This window comes from Microcaecilia unicolor, chromosome 1 (genome assembly GCF_901765095.1).
Source record: "Microcaecilia unicolor chromosome 1, aMicUni1.1, whole genome shotgun sequence".
Lineage (NCBI taxonomy): Eukaryota > Metazoa > Chordata > Amphibia > Gymnophiona > Siphonopidae > Microcaecilia > Microcaecilia unicolor.
The window spans coordinates 35514114-35536963 of record NC_044031.1 but is presented as its reverse complement, the minus strand read 5'-3'; the positions used below and the strand labels follow the sequence as shown (position 1 = coordinate 35536963).

The 22850-nt window shown below is 43.8% G+C and overlaps 1 protein-coding gene and 1 pseudogene across 2 annotated transcripts; both read left to right on the top strand.

Annotated features, from left to right (window-relative positions):
• Window positions 1–22850, top strand: part of LOC115465113 — a 500577-nt pseudogene that overhangs the window by 127828 nt on the left and 349899 nt on the right.
• Window positions 1321–21211, top strand: LOC115464812 (gastrula zinc finger protein XlCGF26.1-like). 2 transcript variants are annotated; one of them, XM_030195172.1, is made up of 4 exons: window positions 1321–1493; window positions 4059–4185; window positions 11719–11838; window positions 19378–21211. In XM_030195172.1, exons 1-4 carry the CDS (start codon window positions 1470–1472, stop codon window positions 20913–20915), a joined length of 1809 nt encoding a protein of 602 aa, XP_030051032.1. In that variant the 5' UTR covers window positions 1321–1469; the 3' UTR covers window positions 20916–21211. The 2 variants fall into 2 exon arrangements, with proteins under 2 accessions (XP_030051032.1, XP_030051035.1); XM_030195175.1 differs by lacking the exon at window positions 11719–11838.

Here is a 22850-nt window from a genome sequence, read left to right as displayed (position 1 = left end):
TGGACTGTACTAGGGGCTTATAGCCCATTTATTTATGTTTAAACAAATAAGAGATCTCCATGAAAGAAAATATTTATTATTTTGACTTATGAAAACCACTTATCCCTGAAACATGCTCCAAACAGAATAATCCATTTGTAAAAAAAGAGATGGGGTGAAGATGTGATTCCATGTGCCCCAATGAAAGGAGTGGCTGTAGCTAGAAGGTTGTTGGGCTGTATAGAGAGAGGTGTGACCAGCAGAAGAAAGGGAGTGTTGATGCCCCTGTATAAGTCGTTGGTGAGGCCCCACCTGGAGTATTGTGTTCAGTTTTGGAGGCCGTATCTTGCTAAGGATGTAAAAAGAATTGAAGCGGTGCAAAGAAAAGCTACGAGAATGGTATGGGATTTGCATTACAAGACGTACGAGGAGAGACTTGCTGACCTGAACATGTATACCCTGGAGAAAGGAGAAACAGGGGTGATATGATACAGACGTTCAAATATTTGAAAGGTATTAATCCGCAAACGAACCTTTTGCGGAGATACGAAGGCGGTAGAACGAGAGGACATGAAATGAGATTGAAGGGGGGCAGACTCAAGAAAAATGTCAGGAAGTATTTTTTCACGGAGAGAGTGGTGGATGCTTGGAATGCCCTCCCACGGGAGGTGGTGGAGATGAAAACGGTAACGGAATTCAAATGTGCGTGGGATAAACATAAAGGAATCCTGTTCAGAAGGAAGGGATCCTTAGGAGCTTAGCCGAGATTGGATGACAGAACCAGTAGTGGGAGGCGGGGCTGGTGGTTGGGAGGCGGGGATAGTGCTGGGCAGACTTATACGGTCTGTGCCCTGATAAAGACAGGTACAAATCAAGGTAAGGTATACACAAAAAAGTGGCACATATCAGTTTATCTTCTTGGGCAGACTGGATGGACCGTGCTGGTCTTTTTCTGCCGTCATCTACTATGTTACTTCCAATCTTTATAACACCAGGCTTCCCAAGGCAGATTACAACAACAGTTAATATGAACCCATCAGGAAACATGTTAGCCTCGCTGAAATTTGGCCCTCTGTATTGTATAGAACAGTAGAAAAATGAACACAAAATACAGATATCTCATTATAATCTTTTGCTATTTGTAAGCTCCGCCTACTGGCTTCAGCTCTTACAGTGGACTACATAGGCTCACTTCCACTCCTGTTTATTAAGTCTCCGAATCCTAGGTTACTTTTAGCCAACCTCCTCCTCTCAATCTAACCTCCTTTGATAACAGTCAGCAGCGTCCGGCTAATTGCAAAGCTCCGCCCCTTTTCTGACATCATCACCGTGCGCCTGAAGAGAGCCAGATTATACCGAGGTAGGAGAGAAAAAAATAAATAAATAAAGGAATAACAGCTTCTATTTTGAGTTTTCTCTTTCCCAAACAGCTAGAGGAAGAGTTCCCAGTTCATTTGCAATCCTACAAAGCAGCGAAAACAGAGAGGAAAATGCCTGCAGGAGCTTCTGCTCAGGTAGGAGATTGCTCCTAGCTTTCTGGCCTCTATGCAAACACGTCACAGCAGCTTTCTAACCTGATACACTCAGCCCTGACTTTAATAGGACCCACTAGAGCAGAGCTGGGGCTGAGGAAGGGCACTTCGGGACCCTCACTGAGTGGCAGGAGAGACATCAGGAGTCCCAGTTGCAAGATGTGCTTTGGGTTTCTTATTCTTTAGCAGTCTTAAAATTGTTAGGCTAAATTGGGGTAATTGGTGACAAATTACATAGAAAGAAAAGTATAAGGAATTTTTTTCTTCCTCTGGGTCTTTTTCTCTCTGATGGAAACATACATAAGAGTAGCCATATTGGGTCAGAGCAATGGGTCCATCTAGCCCAGTATCCTGTTTTTTTTTAAACAGTGGCTAAGCCAGGTTATTAGATTGTAAGCTCTGTCGAGCAGGGACTGTCTCTTCATGTTCAAGTGTACAGCGCTGCGTACGTCTAGTAGCGCTATAGAAATGATAAGTAGTAGTAGTAGTTATGAGTGTCTGGCAGAAACCCTAATTACTACTACTACTTAACACTTCTAAAGCGCTACTAGGGTTACGCAGCGCTGTACAGTTTAACAGAGAAGGACAGTCCCTGCTCGAGGAGCTTAAAATCTAAAGAATAAATGTACAGTCAGTCAAAATAGGGCAGTCTAGATTTCCTGAATAGAGGCATAAAGGTTAGGTGCCGAAGGCGACATTGAATAGGTGGGCTTTGAGCAAAGATTTGAAGATGGGCAGGGAGGGGGCTTGGCAAATGGGCTCAGGAAGTTTATTCCAAGCATAGGGTGAGGCGAGGCAGAAAGGGCGGAGCCTGGAGTTGGCGGTGGTGGAGAAGGGTACTGAGAGGAGGGATTTGTCCTGTGAGCGGAGGTTTCGGGTGGGAACGTAAGGGGAGATGAGGGTAGAGAGGTAATGAGGGGCTGTGGACTGAGTGCATTTGTAGGTCAGAAGGAGAAGCTTGAACTGTATGTGGTACCTGATCGGAAGCCAGTGAAGTGACTTGAGGAGAGGGGTGATATGAGCATATCGGTCCAGGCGGAATATAAGACGTGCAGCAGAGTTCTGCACGGATTGAAGGGGGGATAGATGGTTAAGTGGGAGGCCAGTGAGGAGTAGGTTGCAGTAGTCAAGGCGAGAGGTAATGAGAGAGTGGACGAGATGACAGTTCGGGTGGTGTGCTCAGAGAGGAAAGGGCGAATTTTGCTGATGTTAAAGAGAAAGAAGCGACAGGTCTTGGCTATCTGCTGGATATGTGCAGAGAAGGAGAGGGAGGAGTCGAAGATGACTCCGAGGTTGCGGGCAGATGAGACGGGGAGGATGAGGGTGTTATCGACTGAGATACAGAGTGGTGGGAGAGGAGAAGTGGGTTTGGGTGGAAAGACAATAAGCTCGGTCTTGGCCATGTTCAGTTTCAGGTGGCGGGTGGACATCCAGGCAGCAATGTCGGATAAGCAGGCCAATACTTTGGCCTGGGTTTCCGCAGTATGGTGTACCATTCGAAGAAAATCCGTGTAATTTACAGATCCATTTCCAAGTTGCTTTTGCTGATGTCATTATTCCTGTATGCTTCAGTAGGGGCGGCAATGGTAATCCCATCATGTGCAAATAGCTGCTGAAGTGCATTTCTGGGTATAATTGTAATTCTAGTTCTGTATTTGTATGGTCCTGTGTTCTGTGAAACCAGTCAGTGATGTGGCGCATGCCACTAGCTATTGAATTGAAGGACAGTAAAGATGTTGGTTTTTCAACAAAAGAACTGGTGTAGTCTCCATCAGCGTGTGAAGTCTGGTGCAGTGCTTGCTCGGCCTCTTGGGTATATCCTAGTCCCACCCTGGTCCCAATAAATAAATAATAGTGTGCACCTCTGTTGTCCACCTGTCCTGGGTATAATATAGGCAGTCACCTAGACCACATCAGCGTGGGGGTTGCACTTCTCACTGCCACAATCTTAGTTATCTACAGTATGAGGAGAGGGGGATTTCGTTTAAGGGGTGAGGGTAGGGGGTGAAATAAGCATTGGAATATTATCTTGTGTATGCTGAGTTTATTGTTCCTTTTGTTGATGAAATTACAAACCTTTCAATAAAGATATTTTAAAGTAAAAAAAAAAAAATCTAACATGGCCATTTTTCACAAATCAGGCTGCATCAGAAGTAAAATTACAACTAGATGAGAGAATACAGACTTCCTACACCCACGTTTAGAAATCAAGAACTTTGCACCGGTCTGATCCAAAACAAAACATTTTATGACAATGTGATCCCTTTGCTACTCGCACAGGGGTTCAAGTGAGTGGTTAAGTCAAGGGAAGGTCAGCGGAGGATTTGACGGTGTCTGGGAGCCACTGGGCCACAAGGGAAGTTTTCATAGAGGGTAGGAGACGGGAAGTGTAGCTGGCTTTTTTTGTTTTTCAAATGTCTGTCTTCCTGTCAGTTAGTGAGCCAGTCTCAGCTCACACAGTGACAGGAAGGGAGACGTTTTATTCAGGATGCAGCAGATGGCTGCATATTACCATGGCCTGAGTGTGTTTCTGGTTTTGTATTTCAGATCCCAGTAACCTTTGAGGACATTGCCATCTATTTCTGCCAGGAGGAGTGGGAGGATTTAGAAGAATGTCAGAAGGAGCTTTACAAGGATGTGATGAAGGAGAATTATGATAACCTGAATTCAGTGGGTAAGAGAATTGTGTATTTTTATTTGGAGCCCTGGTCATGCCCAGAAAGGCAGTTCTGAACGTGAGGGCTTTCCTGGTGTGGTTTAGTGAAAATGATAGAAAGTGAGTGAGCGCTGCAGTTTATGAAGGGGGGGGGGGGGTGGAATGTTGTGGAGATTGAAGACAGGATGATTTGGAAGCGAGATCAATGAGGAGGGAAAGGATCATGCCAAGAGATTGGGAAGTGAGGGGGAATGAGGGTAAGAGGGCCCTGTTAGTGTAAAAGGGATGGGATGGGGTTAAGAACAACATGGAATAGCCATACTGGGTCAGACCACGGGTCCATCTAGCCCAGGATACTGCTTCCAACATTGGCCAATCCAGGTCACAAATACTTGGCAGAACCTCAAATAGTAGCAACATTCCATACTACCAATCCCAATGCAAGTGGCTCCCCCTACATCCTCCGGCAACGAGTTCCAGAGCTTAACTATACATTTTGAGTGAAAAAATATTTCCTCCTAGTTGTTTTCGAAGTAGCTTCATTCAGTGACCCTTGGTCTTTATACATTTTGAAAGAGTAAAAAGCAATTCACTTCCACTCATTCTACACCTCTCAGGATTTTGTAGACCTCTAGCATATCTTCCCTCAGCCATCTGTTTTCCAAGCTGAAGAGCCCTAATCTCTTTAGCCTTTCCTCATATGAAAGGAGTTCCATACCTTTTATCATTTTGTTTGCTCTTCTTCGAACCTTTTCTAATTCCGCTATAGCTTTTTAAAGATACAGCGACCAGAATTAAACGCAGTACTCAAGTTGAGGTCGCACCATGGAGCAATACAGAGCCATTATAATATTCTTTTCCATCCCTTTCATAATAATTCCTAGTATCTTGTTTGCTTTTTTTTGTCCACTGCTTCACACTGAGCAGAAGATTTCAACATATTGTCTACAGTGACACCTAGATCTTTTTCTTCCCAATGTGGACTCTAGCTTCAGGTAACCATTATTCAGATTATTCTTCCCAATGTACATCACTTTGCATTTGTTCACATTAAATTTAATCTGCCATTTGGATACCCAATCTTCCAGTTTCCTAAGGTCTCCCTGCAATTTTTCAGTCCACATGTGTTTTAACAACTTTGAATATTTTTCATCTGCAAATGTAATCACCTACTTGTCATTCCAATTTACAGATTTATAACTATGTTAAATAGTACAGATCCCTGTGGTACTCTACTATTCACCCTCTTCCATTGAGAAAAATGGCCATTTAACCATACCCTGTTTTCTGTCCAATAATCAATTCCTAATCTACAACAGAACATTGCCTCTTATCCCATGACTCTAATTTTGTTAGGAATCTCTCGTGAGGAACTTTATCAAAAGCTTTCTGAAAATCTAGATACACTACATCAACTGGCCACCTTTATCGACATATTTGTTCACACCTTCAAAGAAATAAAGCAGATTGGTGAGACAAGACTTCCCTTGGCTGAATCCATGCTGACTCTGTCCCATTAAACCCTGTTTAATTGTGTTCCATAATTTTATTCTTTATAATAGTTTCCACTATTTTGCCCGGCACTGACGTCAGGCTTACTGGTCTGTAATTTCCCAGATTATCCTTGGAACCGTTTATAAAAATCAGTATTACATTGGCCACTCTCTAATCTTCAGGTACTACAGACAGTTTTAACGACAGGTTACAGATTACTAACAGCAGATCAGCAATTTCATTTTTTAACTCTTTCAGTACCCTAGAGTGCATGCCATCCAGTCCAGGTGATTTACTACTCTTAATTTGTTGATTTGGCTCAGTACATCTTCCAAGTTCACCGAGATTTCTTTCAGTTCCTCTGCATGATCACTCTTGAAAGCCATTTTTTGTATCTTCTTCCATAAAGATCGAAGCAAAGAATTCATTTTATCTCTCTGCTATGGCCTCGTCCTCCCTGAATGTTTGATGATTTAACGGTGTCATGGATTCCTTCACAGGCTTCTGGTATACCTGAAAAAGTTGTTACTGTGAGTTTTTGCCTCTGTGACAAGTTTCTTTTACCTTTCTTTATCAATGCTTTCCTCTAACATACCAGTGCTTATGATGCTTCTTATTTTCTTCATTCAAATCCTTTTTCCATTCTTTGAAGGTTGTTTTTTTGTCCCTAATAGCCTCTTTCACCTTGCTGGCTGTCATTTGCTTTTCTTTCCACCTTTTATAAATATATGGAATACATCTGCTCTGGGCTTCTAATATATTTTTAAACAATGTTTGTGGAAGCTTCCCACTTTTTTTCTTTGTTTCCTGCCCACTTTTTCCCTTTTGCACTCCCTCACCCATTTCAGATTCTTTCCTTCTGCCAAACTAGGAAAAAAGGCCTGTTTCAGACACAAATGAAACGGGCGCTAGCAAGGTTTTCCTCGGAGTGTGTATGTTTTACAGAGTGTGTGCGAGAGTGAGTGTGTGATAGAGAGAGAGTGAATGTGTGAGAGTGTGTGTGTGACAGACAGAGTGAGACTGGGTGCGAGTGTGTCTGTGTGAGAGAGAGTGTGTGTGTAAGAATGAGAGTGTGTGCCAGGGGCCCCCCCTCCCTTCCAGTTCCAGGGGGCCCCCCTCTCTCCCCCGACCCTGTCAGTTACAGGTTGGCCGTCCTCCCTCCCAGTTCTAGGGTGGCCCCCCTTCTTCCCTCCCTGCCTCCCAGTTCTAGAGTCGGCCCTCCCTCCCTCCCAGTTCCAGGGTCGGCCTCCCACCCAGTTCCAGGGTCCCCCTCCCCTTCTCCTCTCCCTGCCAGTTCTAGGGCGTCCCTCCCTCCCTCCGTCGGGTGCTGAGAGCCAGCGTGGTGTAGCAGCAATGGGCACCTTGCAAATGCTCCCTTTTGTCCTGCAACGAAGTTACCTTTCAAATGGAGTTCTTTTTTAAAAGGTTTTTTTTTTTGTTCTTTTTTGAAAGTTTTTTTTTTTTTATCTCCGAGTATTGAAAGATGGCTTGTGAAGTTCAGTGAAGCCACAGTCAGCTTCCGAACGTTGGAGGAGGTGTCGTGTCCTCTGATTATCCGCCCTCGACGTCATAACGTTTTGACGCGAGGGCGGGGCCCTCCCTCGACGTCATGACTCTGTGACGTGAGGGCAGGGCAGAGACAGAGGCCAGAGACGGAAGTCTACACCATGACGAATCCATGAGCCCTGGTCCCTGCACTGAAGCCACGGAGTGAGCTTCAGAACGTTGGAGTTGCGAATTATGTCGGGGGTGGGCGGGGCTGAGGGTGGGGCACCCTATGAACACTACAGGGGGGGGCTTCAGGGGGGCTTCAGTGACATGGAGTGAGCTTCAGAGGTGGGAATTATTTATATAGATGTTCCTTCCTCCCTTTTCCACATGGATCACTGAGATCCCTTTGTCCACCCAAAAAGCTGAAAAAAACAGAACAGATTACCCAAGAGGCAATGTTCTGTTGTGGATTGGGAACTGGATAAAAGAAAACAGAGTAAGGTTAAATGGCCAGTTCTCTCAGTGAAGAAAGGTGAATAGTGAAGTGCCACAGGGTTCTGTACTGAGACTGGTGCTTTTTAACATATTTATGAATGCGCTGTCAATAGGAAAGATGAGTGAGATGATGAAATTTGCAGATGATGCAACTGTTCAGAGTTATTAAATCACGTTGTAGAAATTAGCAGACATTGCAGGAGGACCTTGGGAAACTGGAAGACTGGGCATCCAAATGGCAGATTAAATTTAATGTGAACTAGTGCAAAGTGATGTACATTGGGAAGAATAACCCTAATTATAGCTATGGGATGCTAGGTTCCACATTAGGAGTCATAACGTAACATAAGATAGTAGATGATGGCAGGTAAAGACCTGTACGGTCCATCCTGCCTGCCCAACAAGATAAACTCATAGCATAAGATATGACTGTAGATGTTTGATAATGGGAGAGAAGAGAACAACTTGACATCCTGAGGGATAAAGAAGGGAGGAGAGGGGAGGGGGGGATGGGTGGAGGGAGGTAGAGAGAGGGGGAGAAAAAATGTTTAAAATGCAGTTGAGACATGTTATGTTATAAGGTGATCTGTAATGTTATGATAAGATACAACGCAGTTGTGATATTTTGACTTTAATAAAATTTATAAATTAAAAAAAAAAAAAAAGATATGACTGTAGAAGCCTGTGTGGCACTGTCCTTGTCCTAAAACATCTGAAGCTGTTATTGAAGTTCACTCCAGCCCATCCAAATCTCCCAACCACAACCAGGGCACAGGCCGTAGAAGTCTTCACAGCACTGGCTTTGCTTCCCAATTACTGGTGTTGCTATGTAATCACCGCTAAGCTTCTATGGATCCATTCCTTCTAAACAGGGTTTCTGTGTGTGTATCCCATGTATTTTTGAATTCCGTTACCATTTTCATCTCCACCGCCTCCCACCGGGAGGGTATTCCAGGTATCTACCACCCTCTCCTGCCTGACAGTATTCCTAAGTCGGCCCCCCTGCAACATTATTATTATTATTTGTTGCGTTTGTATCCCACCTTATCCCACCTCTTTGCAGGCTCAAAGTGGCTTACAATACATCATGAGTAGTGGAAGAATATTGTAAATAAACATTTAGTATTACAAAGTCTTGGAGTGGCCTAGTGGTTAGGGTGGTGGACTTTGGTCCTGAGGAACTGAGTTGGATTCCCACTTCAGGCACAGGCAGCTCCTTGTGACTCTGGGCAAGTCACTTAACCCTCCATTGCCCCATGTAAGCCGCATTGAGCCTGCCATGAGTGGGAAAGCGCGGGGTACAAATGTAAAAAAATAATAATAATTAAACAAAGTTATAATGTACAAGCAGATATAATGAAACAGTTCTAAACATAGATGGGCGAGTTGTGCATATTCACATTGGTTAATCTTTGTGGTACGCTTTATTAAAGAGATGGGTCTTCAGTAATATGCAGAAGTTCGTTCTTTCGTAGATCGATTTTAACATCAATGCACGTCCTCTAGCTCTTCCACCTTTCTATCTCTGGAAAAAGTTTTTTTTTTTTGTAGATGAATACCTTTCAAATATTTGAATGTCTGTATCATATCACCCCTGTTTCTCCAGGGTATACATGTTCAGGTCATTGATTCTCTCCTTGTACCAATGCAAACCCCATACTATTTTTGTCATCATGACAATTAGTATGAAATCTTCTGCTCAATGTGGTGGCAGCCAAAAAGCAAAGAAAACTTTAGGAATTATTAGGAAAGGAATAGAGAATAAAACAAAAAAAAAAAACCCATCATAATGCTTTTTAATCGCTATAGCACACCTTGAGAATTGTATGCAGCTCTGGTTGCTGCATCTCAAAAAAAAAGATGTAGTGGAACAGGAAAAGGTACAGAGAAGTATGACCAAAATGATTAAGGGGATAGAATGACGCTCTTCAGCTTGGAAAGAGACGGCTGAGAGGAGGTATGATAGGGTTCTGTAAAATCCTTAATGGGGTGGAACAAATCGATTCTTTACTCTTTCAAAAAGTAGCCGGTGGTGGGAGGCAGGGATAGTGCTGGGCAGACTTATAGGGTCTGTGCCAGAGCCGGTGGTGGGAGGCGGGGCTGGTGGTTGGGAGGTGGAGATAGTGCTGGGCAGACTTATAAGGTCTGTGCCAGAGCTGGTGGTGGGAGGCGGGGATAGTGCTGGGCAGACTTATACGGTCTGTGCCAGAGCCGGTGGTGGGAGGCAGGGATAGTGCTGGGCAGACTAATAGGGTCTGTGCCAGAGCCGGTGGTGGGAGGCGGGGCTGGTGGTTGGGAGGCGGAGATAGTGCTGGGCAGACTTATAGGGTCTGTGCCAGAGCTGGTGGTTGGGAGGCGGGGATAGGGCTGGCCAGACTTATACGGTCTGTGCACTGAAGAAGACAGTACAAATAAAAAAGTAGCACATATGAATTTATCTTCTTGGGCAGACTGGATGGACCATGCAGGTCTTTTTCTGCATCATCTACTATGAATAGGGGACACATCCTTGAAGTTCCATGGTAGCACATTTAAAACAAATAGGATAAATATATTTTTTTCCCTCAGATGTAGTTAAGCTCTGGAACTCTACCCAGAGCAAATGGTAAAAGTAGTTAATGTACCTGGGTTTAAAAAAGGTTTGGACAAATTCCTGGAGGAAAATTCCATAAATCATTATTAAGTAAACCTAGGGAAAGCCACTGCATGTCCTTGGGGGTACTTGTTACTTTTGGGAACTGTACCAGGTATTTTGACCTGGCTTGGCCGCTGTTAGAAACAGAACAGTGGGCTAGATGGAGCTTTAGTCTGACTCATTAGAGCAACTTTTTTATGTTGTATAAATAGTGGAGAATCATTGTCATGTAAAATAAGATAAAATATTCATTGACATTTATGCAAATGTGCCACACAGTAGTCTCAGTTACATCATTTTTAATGCTTGACACAGAATTTACTGCTGAGCTGCCACAGGATATTGGGAACTGTGAATATAGTGAGAGTAGCATGGATGTGACACATGCGGCTGTGTCTGTGGGGGTTATAGTGAGGGAAGAATTGATGTCACACGGGGATGTGTCTGTGGGGATTATAGTGAGGGAAGAATGGATGTCACACGGGGATGTGTCTGTGGGGGTTATAGTGAGGGGAGCATGGTTGTCACACGGGGCTGTGTCTGTGGGGGTTATAGTGAGGGGAGAATGGTTGTCACACAGGGCTGTGTCTGTGGGGGTTATAGTGAGGGGAGATTGGTTGTCACACGGGGCTGTGTCTGTGGGGGTTATAGTGAGGGGAGATTGGTTGTCACACGGGGCTGTGTCTGTGGGGGTTATAGTGAGGGGAGAATTGATGTCACACGGGGCTGTGTCTGTGGGGGTTATAGTGAGGGGAGAATGGTTGTCACACGGGGATGTGTCTGTGGGGATTATAGTGAGGGAAGAATGGATGTCACACGGGGATGTGTCTGTGGGGATTATAGTGAGGGAAGAATGGATGTCACACGGGGATGTGTCTGTGGGGGTTATAGTGAGGGGAGAATGGTTGTCACACGGGGCTGTGTCTGTGGGGGTTATAGTGAGGGAAGAATTGATGTCACACGGGGATGTGTCTGTGGGGGTTATAGTGAGGGGAGAATGGTTGTCACACGGGGATGTGTCTGTGGGGGTTATAGTGAGGGGAGAATTGATGTCACACGGGGCTGTGACTGGGGGTTATAGTGAGGGGAGAATGGTTGTCACACGGGGCTGTGTCTGTGGGGGTTATAGTGAGGGAAGAATTGATGTCACACGGGGATGTGTCTGTGGGGGTTATAGTGAGGGGAGAATGGTTGTCACACAGGGCTGTGTCTGTGGGGGTTATAGTGAGGGGAGAATGGTTGTCACACAGGGCTGTGTCTGTGGGGGTTATTGTGAGGGGAGGACAGGCACTATATATATATATATATATATATATGGAGGTACTTGGTATGGAGGTGGTTGAGTCACATGAAGGAAAAATACTGAGTGTGGGGATCTTATTGTGAATTGCATCCAGATTGGTTATGGAGAATCCAATGTAGTGTTCTTATCCCAGGAATAGCCTCTCAGACTGTTGCCCCTGATATTATTTCCCGCATTGAACAAGGGGAAGAGCCATACATCAGGGATGAACCACAATCGGAGAAAAGAGAAATTGGGAACAGCAGCTGCTCAGGTGAGTGTAGTAATAGAAATATAGAAACAAGAAACTTTGGCAGGTAAAGCCCATATGGCCTATTTAGTCTGCTCCTCTCTGTCATCTACACGGAGGACAGCCCATGCATCCATCACTCTATCTGTAAAGAAATGTATGCTTATAGGATAGACTCAGCAGTAATCTTTCACCTCCATCCTATGCAGTGACGTACCTAGCTTGTTTGCCACTCAGGGCAGGATGCCACTGCACCTCCCCCCCACCCCACCCCCAGCGCATCACCTTACCACCTTTCCTCCTAGCAAGGGGGTGTGCGTAGCAGGTGCGCAGCTGTTACCTCTGCCAGTCCTTGCCCTGGAACAAGAAGCGACATCAGAGGGGCAGGTGACCGGCAGAGCCGACCGCCATGTGCCTGCTCGCACTCCCTTGCTGCCCGGGGCAGACGGCCCTCACCGCCCTACCCTTGGTACGCTACTGATCCTATATTCCCTGGTTCCAGAGCTTCCTTTCAATTGAAAGAGGCCTGCCTCCTGTATATTTACTGCCACAGATTTATTTGAAAATATGTTTATTGAAAATTATACCCAAAACATACCATGACTACAATTACAATTTGTAGAGTGAAAGCAAAACAAAAACACAAACATAACCTGCCAACAAGGCATATACCTCAATTGCTGATTAGCGAAAGCAAAACCCCCTCCCCCTCAATTCCTCCACGTTTCCCCAACGCAGTACACAAAAGAACACAATAGAAAGTGAAACAGGAATGCCCATGCCACACAATATTTAAATTTTCAGGTTATTCAATACAATCGAACAAACTCGTACGGTAAGTGTGTTCACAAACGGTGTCCACATCTTAAGGAATCACCTCTTAAACAGATGACTACGATTGTCAACTGACAAGCACTCCATCCATAACAGATCATTCATAAAATTCCGCTGTTGTAACATAGTAAATGACGGCAGATAAAGACCTGTATGGTCCATCCAGTCTGCCCAACAAGATAAACTTATTTTACATGGTATGTCAAAGTGGGAGCCTCTGGGTAGATTCATTGAGCCAAAATGCAGCGCTTGGCAATTAATGATGCTTTCCGTAGAAAGTCACAAAACTTGGGTCCCCTCTCAGGACACATTTGATGGACAATGCATACATATGTGACACAAGATTTATACAGTGGCACTATCACCTTTTTGTTTTTTCCTTCTGGACATTCCTCTCCTTATGCACCCAAGCATCCTTTTGATTTTCTTGTTGCCTTTTCCACCTGTTTGGCCACATTAAAAGCATCAGAAAGATCCCATCCTGCTCTCTTTTAGTGTACAGAAATACTTTGCCCTCTGTATTGGTTCGGTATTGCAGCCTGCTCACTTGATCACCACAGACTGCTCACAGAATAAAATACTACAGATCCTTTTAGATTCGTATTGGGTAAATGAAACTCTTTATTTGCACTTTAATTGGAGAGTGTATGTCATTATTGTTACTGCATTACAATGATTAAGAAGTACACACACTAATCGAGTACATTACTAAAGGAAGGCTATAGAAAAGTAAAATAAGATTTTTATATATATATACATACATCATCATCACTGGTCAGGAATTACATCATTCAGGCCCTTATCTCATCAGCTGGGGGGCCCGTTGCAGTGAAAGCCTGAAGCGTCCAGACCAGGAACAAGTCTTCTGCACGATGCGTCCATCCACAGAATGAGCCCCAAGGCTCTGCTGCAAAAAGCCCCCTTTTAAGCTAAAACTTATCCAGAAATGTGCATGGGGATGCCATCACACACTCTCAGTTCAAGAAAACAAACCACTGGCCAGGTGACTTATTTACCGAACCTCAAGAGTACCCACCCCTCCTTCTGCACAAGCTGGCTTCAGGGACATACATTGTTCTGGAGAGGTGCCTTATCTCCTACACCTCCCTTCTGCACAAGCTAGTTTCAGGGACATACATTGTTCTTGAGAGGTGCCTTATCTCATTCCTTCCAGCCTGTTCTTTGAGATATACCAGGCAAGTAAAATACAGAAGAGTTTAAAATGTATTATCGATCAAAGTAAGACTGAAAAGCAATTCTTAATATTTTCCATCACACCCTCTAAACTGTTGCGTTCCCTTCTGTTTTTTGCAGCCCAAATGCATTGCCCTGAATTTTTTAGCATTAAATCTTGCTGCCAAATTCTAGGCCATTTGTCAAGCTTCAGTAGATCCCTTCTCATATTATCCATCCCTTCCAGTGTATCTACCTCATTGCAGAGTTTTGGTATTTTTCACAACAAGGCAATTCTTACTTGACAACCCTGTGCAATATTTTTCACAAATATGTTAAAAAGAATCGAACCATAGATCAACCCCTGTGACACACTACTGTTAATGCCCATTTCCTCCGAGTGAACTCCATTTACCACCACTCTTTGTTACCTTTCACTTAACCAGTTTCAAACCCAACCGGTCACTTTAAGGCCCATACTGAGCGCACTCTGTTTATTTGTAAGTCACCTATGCAGAATTGTGTCAAAGTCTCTGCTCATTTCTAAGAACACCACATCCAGTGCCCTCTCTCAATCAAATTCTCTGGTCACCCAGTCAGATATATTAATCGGTAACCTCTAGTAAAACCAATGCTGCCTTGAATCCTGCAGTCCATTGGATTCCAGAAACTGCTCTGCCCTCTGTTTGATACATCCATTAATTTACTCACCACAGTGGTCAAAATAACCAGCCTCTAGCTCCCAACCTACTCCTTACTCTCTCTTTTGTGGAGAAAGACCACATCCGCTGTTCTCCAATTCTCCAGGACCACTGCCGGCTGTAAAGAAGCATTGAAAGGATCAGACAGCGGAATCGCCAGACTTTCCCTAAATTCCTTCCTCAGATGTATCCAGTCCAGCCTCATTGCTTTTTGTAGCTTTAATTTAGCTATCTCCTCATGATCAGTCTTCTGCAAATCATAAGAATAGCCTTCTCCCCAGTCGAAGCAAGGGACAAGCTTTTGACTGTCTCCAGGAGAGCATAGCTGCACTCAAAGTAACCGTTCCGGACAACTTACCAGTAGGAGGGAGGCTGCATTTTTACCATCACAGGTGGCTCTTTCTAACCTCCAACTGTTGGGTTCTTGAAGTAGTCTGTCTCATTTACGCCCTGCATTGGTATCAAAGATCACCAAATTGCCCACTGAAATCATCATTTATCAGCTCTCTGCACAAGCAGATATTTGTAGAGGAAATCGCCACCCTTCTACAGGCCAATGCAATCAAACCCATACTACCAGGGGAACAAGGGAAGGGATTCTATTCCAGGTACTTCCTTGTGCCCAAAACACGTGGGGGATTTTGTCCCATCCGAGACCTAAGGGTTCTGAACAAATTCTTCATCAAAGGAAAGTTCAGGATGATTTCCCTGGGCACCCTCAAGATTCAGGAAAATGATTGGCTGTGCTCTCTGGATTTAAAAGGATACCTATACCTACATTTTGATACTTCCCAGTCACAGGAAATATCTCGGATTCCGAATAGGGAAACACCACTACCAGTACCACGGTCTGTTCTGTTATAATGAACTTATAACCTGCCAACTCCTTTAATTGAGGTTCTAAGTGGGATACAAAAGAGTTCCATTACATTTTTTTAGCAGGATGAACAAAACTATTTAAAACTACTTCTTTAAAAGCTAGAAAACAAATAAGCCTTCACGATTTTGCGAAAGAAAAATTAACTTCTTAAAGATTCCATAACTGTACAGCAAGAGATATAAAAGAATGAAAAAAAAAACAATGCTTTAACCCTCACATTTCTAACAGTTGGACATGCCAGAAGCACCTTTAAAATGAACTGGAGCCCACACTGGCCCAGCAGTCTCAACATTTGGCGAGCTGTGGCCTGCTGAACAGAGCTCCTATGTACTCCAATCACTGGCCCAGGAGAAGGTGGGACTTGGTGTAGTTTATGGTGAACTCTAGTAACTCCAACACCCGACTAGTTAGGCGAATTGACACTGTCACTCCATCTGTGATGTGCTCTTGACCAGCCAATTGTCCACATAGGGGAACATACACTCCCAGCATGCGTAAAAGCACAACTACTGCTAGACACTTGGTGAAAATCCTGGGAGTTGACGCAAGGCCAAATGGAGCTGCTCTGGTTGCTCAGTGTGCAGCGGTGGCTAAGAAAGCAAATAGAATGTTAAGAATTATTAGGAAAGGAATGGAAAACAATAATGAGAATGTTATAATGCCTTTGTATCGCTCCATGGTGCAACCGCACCTCGAATACTGTGTGCAATTCTGGTCACCACATCTTAAAAAAGATATAGGGGAATTAAAAGGTACAGAGAAGGGCAATGAAAGTGCCAATGAGGAAAGTGAACTGGCTAGGACTCTTCAGCATGGAGAAGAGACGACTGAGGGGAAATATGATAAAGGTCTATAAAATACTGAGTAGAGAGGAATGGGTAACATAGTAAATGACAGCAGATAAAGACCTGAACGGTCCATCCAGTCTGCCCAACAAGTCCGCCCTGCACCGGTTTTGTTATCCAAATACCTGCGTCGCCACCCAATGTCCGCTAAGATTCCATAGATCCATTCCCTCTAAACAGGATTCCTTTGTGTTTATCCTGCGCATGTTTGAATTCCATTATCATTTTAATCTCCACCACCTCCCGCAGGATGGCATTCCACGTATTCACCACCCTTTCCGTGGAAAAAATACGTCCTGACATTACTCCTGAGTCTGCCCCCCTGCAATCTCAATTCATGTCCTCTAGTTCTACCACCTTCCCGTCTCCGGAAAAGGTTCGTATGCGGATTAATGCCTGTCTTCCCAGTGATCTCAGGCTGCTGAGAATCTAGTGGATGTTATCCAATTCCTCCAAAGTTGACTCATGCCCTTCTCTGGTGGACAGTTCTACAAGTGTTAAAAATGGATGCATCCAACCTGGGATGGAGAGCTCATGTAGATGGGCTTCACACCCAAGGAACTTGGTCTGCCCAGGAAACAGATCTCTATATCGACTTCCTCAAGCCAAGAGCCATTTGGAACACTCTAAAGGCTATTTGAGATTGAATAGTAACATAGTAACATAGTAGATGACGGCAGAAAAAGACCCGCACGGTCCATCCAGTCTGCCCAACAAGATAAATTCATATGTGTTACTTTTTATTTGTACCTGTCCTCTTCAGGGCACAGACCGTATAAGTCTGGCCAGCACTATCCCCGCCTCCCACCACCAGCTCTGGCACAGACCGTATAAGTCTGCCCAGCACTATCTCCGCCTGCCAACCACCATCCCCGCCTCCCACCACTGGCTCAGACCATATAAGTCTGCCCAACACTATCCCCACCTAAACTCGGCTAAGCTCCCAAGGATACATTCTTTCTGAACAGGATTCCTTTACGTTTATCCCATGCATGTTTGAATTCTGTTACTGTTTTCATCTCCACCACCTCCCGCGGGAGGGCATTCCAAGTATCCACCACTCTCTCCATGAAAAAGTACTTCCTGACATTTTTCCTGAGTCTGCCCCCTTCAATCTCATTTCATGTCCTCTCGTTCTATTGCCTTCGCATCTCCAGAAAAGATTCGTTTACGGATTAATATCTTTCAAATATTTGAACTTCTGTATCATATCACCCCTGTTTCTCCTTTCCTCCAGAGTATACCCAGCAGTAGCTTTGATCACAACCATTGTTGCCACCAAATCTCCGCTAAGCTTCTGTGCATCCATTCCCTCTGAAAACGATTTCCCCCCTGTCCATCCCACACAGTTTTGAACTCTGCCACCACCCCCACCTCCACCACCTCCCGCGGGAGGGCACCCCAAGCATCACCATTCTCAATGAGAATGACTTGATTCTGTAGCCAAACAGACAACCACCTAGAGAGTAGGATTAAATGGCCAGTATTCTCAATGGAGAAGGGTAGATAGTGGGGTTCCCCAGGGGTCTGTGCTAGGACTGCTGCTTTTTTAACATATTTATAAATGATCTAGAGATGGGAATAACTAGTGAGGTAATTAAATTTGCTAATGACACAAAGTTATTCAGAGTTGTTAAATTGTAAGAGGATTGTGAAAAATTGCTAGAGGACCTTGGGAGACTGGGCATCCAAATGGCAGATGACGTTTAATGTGAGCAAGTGCAAAGTATGCATGTGGAAAAGAGGAACCCAAACTATAGCTAAGTGATGCAAGGTTCCACATTAGGAATCGCTGCCCAGGAGAAGGATCTAGGTGCCATCTACGGTCTGTGCCCTGAGAAAGGCAGGGACAAATCAAACTCGGATATACATATAAAGTATTACATGCCATGTTAAATTAGGTATCCTTCAATTTTCCGCACACCACTCCTCTTCTTGGCTGGAGTTTTGAGGGGACCTATCTCCTGGACCCATTACTTGAGTTACGTGGAGGGGCATTTTAGAAAGAAACGTCCAAGTTGCGATTTGGACGTCTTTGCAAAACGGTGGAATCTAGGGGCGGGGAAACCCATATTTTTGAAAAAAGATGGACGTCCATCTTTCGTTTCAAAAATACAGTCAGATGTCCAAATCCTTAAATTTGGACGTTCCTAGATTTGGACGTCCTTGGATCTGGACATTTCTGACTTTTGATGATTTTTGAAACCAAAAACGTCCAAATCAAGCCGTTTGGATGTGGGAGGAGCCAGCATTTGTAGTGCACTAGTCCCCCTGACATGCCAGGACACCAACTGGGCACCCTAGGGTGCACTGCAGTGAACTTCATAAATTGCTCCCAGGAACATAGCTCCCTTACCTTGTGTGCTGAGCCCCACTACTCACAACTGTACACCACTACCATAGCCCTTACGGGTGAAGGGGGGCACCTATATATGAGTACAGTGGGTTTGTGGTGGGTTTTGAAGAGCTCACTGTTTCCTCCACAAATGTAACAGGTAGGGGGTATGGGCCTGGGTCCGCTTGTCTGAAGTGCACTGCAGTACCTATTAAAACTGATGGACCTGAGTATGACATCTGAGTGTGGCACGAAAATTTTTTAAAGTTGTTTTTTGAGGGTGGGAGGGGGTTAGTGACCACTGGGAAAGTAACGGGAGGTCATCCCCGATTCCCTCTGGTGGTCATCTGGTCATTCTGGGCACCTTTTTGTGCTTTATTTGTAATAAAAACACATCCAGATGAAAACGTCCAAGTGTTCGTCAGGGACATCCTTGTTTTTTTCGATTATGGGTCAAAGACGTCCAAGTGTTAAGCATGCCGAAGTCCCGCCTTCGCTATGCCTCTGACACGCCCCCTTGAAATTTGGACATCCTTGTGAGGTACTGCAGTTGGGAGACGTCAAAAATAGGGTTTTGATTATACCGATTTGGACATCTCTGTGAGAAGGATGCCCATCTTCCATTTTATGTCGAAAGATGGACATCCTTCTATTTTGAAAATTAGCCCAATGGTGTTATAGGATCCCATCTTAATTTTTCCACCCAGGACCTTTCAGTCCTAGCTGTACCACATTGTGTTTTATTTGTTGTTTTCAATTAACATAATAATTCCCAGAATTTGTGTTTTTATCTAGAAATGGATGACCCCAAAAATAATAATACAGAGACACATCACTGGAAACTCAGTGTGAATCTGGAAGAAAATAAGATGTTAATGAAAAGAGACAGAGAGGATCCTCCAGGTTCTGACTGGAGAAGAAACCACATAAATCAATGTGTCTCAGAAAAGAAGCCAAGAAAATCACCAAGGGATTCGGCTGATAAATCTGTGTTTGAGCAAAATGCCATTAATATCACATATGCAGGGGAAGAACAGAGAATCCACACAGTTGGGAGACTATTTTCTTGTTCTGAATGCAAAAAAAGCTTCACTGACAAGAGAAATCTAAAATATCACCAGAATGTCCACACTGGTCAGAGACCATTTTCCTGCTTTGAATGTGAGAGAGACTTCATTAGTAAGACAGCTCTAATATATCACCAGGAAAGACACACTGGTGAGAGACGATTTTCATGTATTGAATGTGAGAAAAACTTCATTAGTAAGAAAGGTCTAAGGAATCACCAGAAAATACATACTGGTGAGAGACCAATTTCATGTTCAGAATGTGAGAAGACCTTCATTAGTAAGAGAAGTCTAATGTATCACCAGAAAATACATACTAGTGAGAGACTAATTTCATGTTCAGAATGTGAGAAAACCTTCATTAGTAAGAAAAGTCTAAGGTATCACCAGAAAATACATTCTGAGGAGAGACAATTTTCCTGTTCTGAATGTGAGAAAAGCTTTACTCGTAAGATACATCTTGTAAATCACCAGAGAATACACTCTGGTGAAAGACCATTTTTATGTTCAAAATGTGAGAAAACCTTCATTAGTAAGAAAAGTCTAAAGGATCACCAGAAACTACATTCTGATGAGAGACCATTTTCATGTTGTGAATGTAAGAAAAGCTTTACTACAAAGGCATATCTGGTGGATCACCAGAGAATACACTCTGGTGAGCGACTGTTTTCATGTTCAGAATGTGATAAAAGCTTTACTTGGAAGAGCAATCTAAAATATCACCTGAACATTCACACTGGTGAGAGACTATTTTCGTGTTCTGAATGTGAGAAAAGTTTTCCTTGTAGGACAACTCTGGTAAATCACCAGAAAATACACTCTGGTGAAAGACCATTTTCATGTTCTGAATGTGAGAAAAGCTTTACTCGTAAGACACATCTGGTGGATCACCAGAGAATACACTCCGGTGAAAGACAATTTTCATGTTCTGAATGTGAGAAGAGCTTTACTTACAAACGCACTCTAAAATTCCACCAGAACATTCACACTGGTGAGAGACGATTTTCATGTTCTGAATGTGAGAAAAGTTTCCCTTGTAAGACAAATCTGGTAAATCATCAGAGAATACACTCTGGTGAGAGACCATTTTCGTGCTCTGAATGTGAGAAAAGCTTCACATTTAAACAGGGTCTTAAACGTCATCAGAATATCCACATTGGTAAGAGACGATTTTCATATTCTGAATGTGAAAAAAGCTTCAGTAGTAAGAGAAATCTTGTAGACCACCAAAGAATACATTCCGGTGAGATCACTTTAATGTTCTAAATGTGAGAAAAGGTTCATTTTGAAAAAGTATCTAATATCACATCAAAAAAGCCACACTATTGTGAGCCTATGTAATGTTCTGAATGTGAAAAGTTTTATTAGTAAAGCACATCTAATAGTCATCCCAGAAGATACACACTGTTGAGAGACCATTTTTGTGCTTTCAATGTAGGAAAAGCTTCACTAGAGAATAGTAAGGTTTCTAGAATCCAACAGATAGCAGAAACCAAAGCAGCGTGTTTTCACTAGAGGCAGGTCTTGTCAGACAAACCTGATTAATTTCTTTGACTGGGTGATCAGAGTTGGACCGAGGGAAAGGGAACTGGGACTTGATATACCACTTTTCTGAGGTTTTTGCAACTACATTCAAAGCAGTTTACATATATTCAGGTACTTATTTTGTACCAGGGGCTATGGAGATTTAAGTGACTTGCCCCGAGTCACAAGGAGCTGCAGTGGGAATCGAACTCAGTTCCCCTGGAACAAAGTCCACTGCACTAGCCACTAGGCTACTCCTCATCACTAGATGTGATGTATTTACATTTTAACAAAGCCTTTGACATGGCTCCACCTAGACAAATAAACCGAGTGTCCTCAGTACGGGCACTAAAGTGACTGACTGGGTTAGGAACTGGTTGAGTTGAAGGCGAGAGACAGTAATATGGAGCTCACTCTGAGGAAAGGGTTGTTCCCAGTGGTGTGCCGCAAGGTTTGGCTCTTGAGCTGGTTCTTGTTAATATTTTTGTGAGCAATATTGCTAAAGATCTGTCTGGTAAGATTTGCCTTTTTGCGGATGATACCAATAGGGTAGACACACCTGATAGTGTGGATAACATGAGGAAAGACCTAGTGAGGCTTCAAGAATTTGTTCAAAATTTGTCTGCTAAGATTCAGTGCTAAAACGTACAGGGTACAGTTTAGAGGGTGAAGAACATTTGTACTTGAAAGGGGAATGGGACTTGGGTGTGATTGTATGTGATGATCTTAAGGTGGCCAAACAGGTAGAAAACGTGACATCAAAAAGTAGAAGGATGTTTGGTTGCATAGGGAGAGGAATGACCATTAGGAAAAAGGAGGAAATGATGCCTTTGTATAAGATGTGGGTGAGATCTCGTTTAGAATACTGTGTACAAATCTGAAGGCAGCATCTTCAAAAAGAAATAAACAGGATGGAGTTAGCCCAGAGGACAGTTACTAAAATGGTCGGTGGTCTTTGTCATAAAGAGTTTGGGGACAGCCTTAAAGATCTCAATATGTGCACTTTGGAAGAAAGGCGGGATAGGGGAGATATGATAGAGAAGTTTAAATACCTCCGTGACGGGGGGGGAAGAAGTGATGTCATCCAGTTGAATGGCTGCATAGTCCCTGAGCTCACGCTTCCTCAGCATTAATTTGCTATAAAAAGCATTCCCAATTTGAAAAGTTTTGCTCAACCAGCCTGCTACAATTGGCAGAAACAACCAACCATTTGATGGGCACTAAACCTGTGGATAGATCTTCAGATTTTTGCCAACAACGTGGTGCGATCTCGGAGCTCGACAGCAGAGACTGTGGCGGCGATGGTCGCTTTGGATTTGCCCTGCGCTGCATCGGGTGGAAAAATCATGGAAGGCACCACAGCTTTGCCCGCGTCTAAAGAGGAATTGCATACCTGGATGTCGGAATGGAAGGCGATGATCCTTAGCATAAAACGAGATCTACACACAGATGTGAAAGGCCTACATAAAAAAATCGACACTATGGGGCAACGTCTGAATGAATTTGAGGAGCGGGTCATCACACACGATCAGGACTTGTTGGATCTGCACAAGAGATGTGACGCACATGATTCTAACTAAGAGAACCTGCTTCTAAAAGTATAAGACGGGGCGAATAGGGCTCACAGGAATAACCCAGGGCAAGAGGTGTCCCAGAAGGTGACAGCGGGCGAAGATG

Coding starts and splice junctions, on each gene's coding strand:
- LOC115464812 (XM_030195172.1), top strand. CDS start 1,470: ATGCCTGCAGGAGCTTCTGCTCAG. Junction 1,494..4,058: donor CTGCAGGAGCTTCTGCTCAG/GTAGGAGATTGC, acceptor TTTGTATTTCAG/ATCCCAGTAACCTTTGAGGA. Junction 11,839..19,377: donor TGGGAACAGCAGCTGCTCAG/GTGAGTGTAGTA, acceptor GTTTTTATCTAG/AAATGGATGACCCCAAAAAT.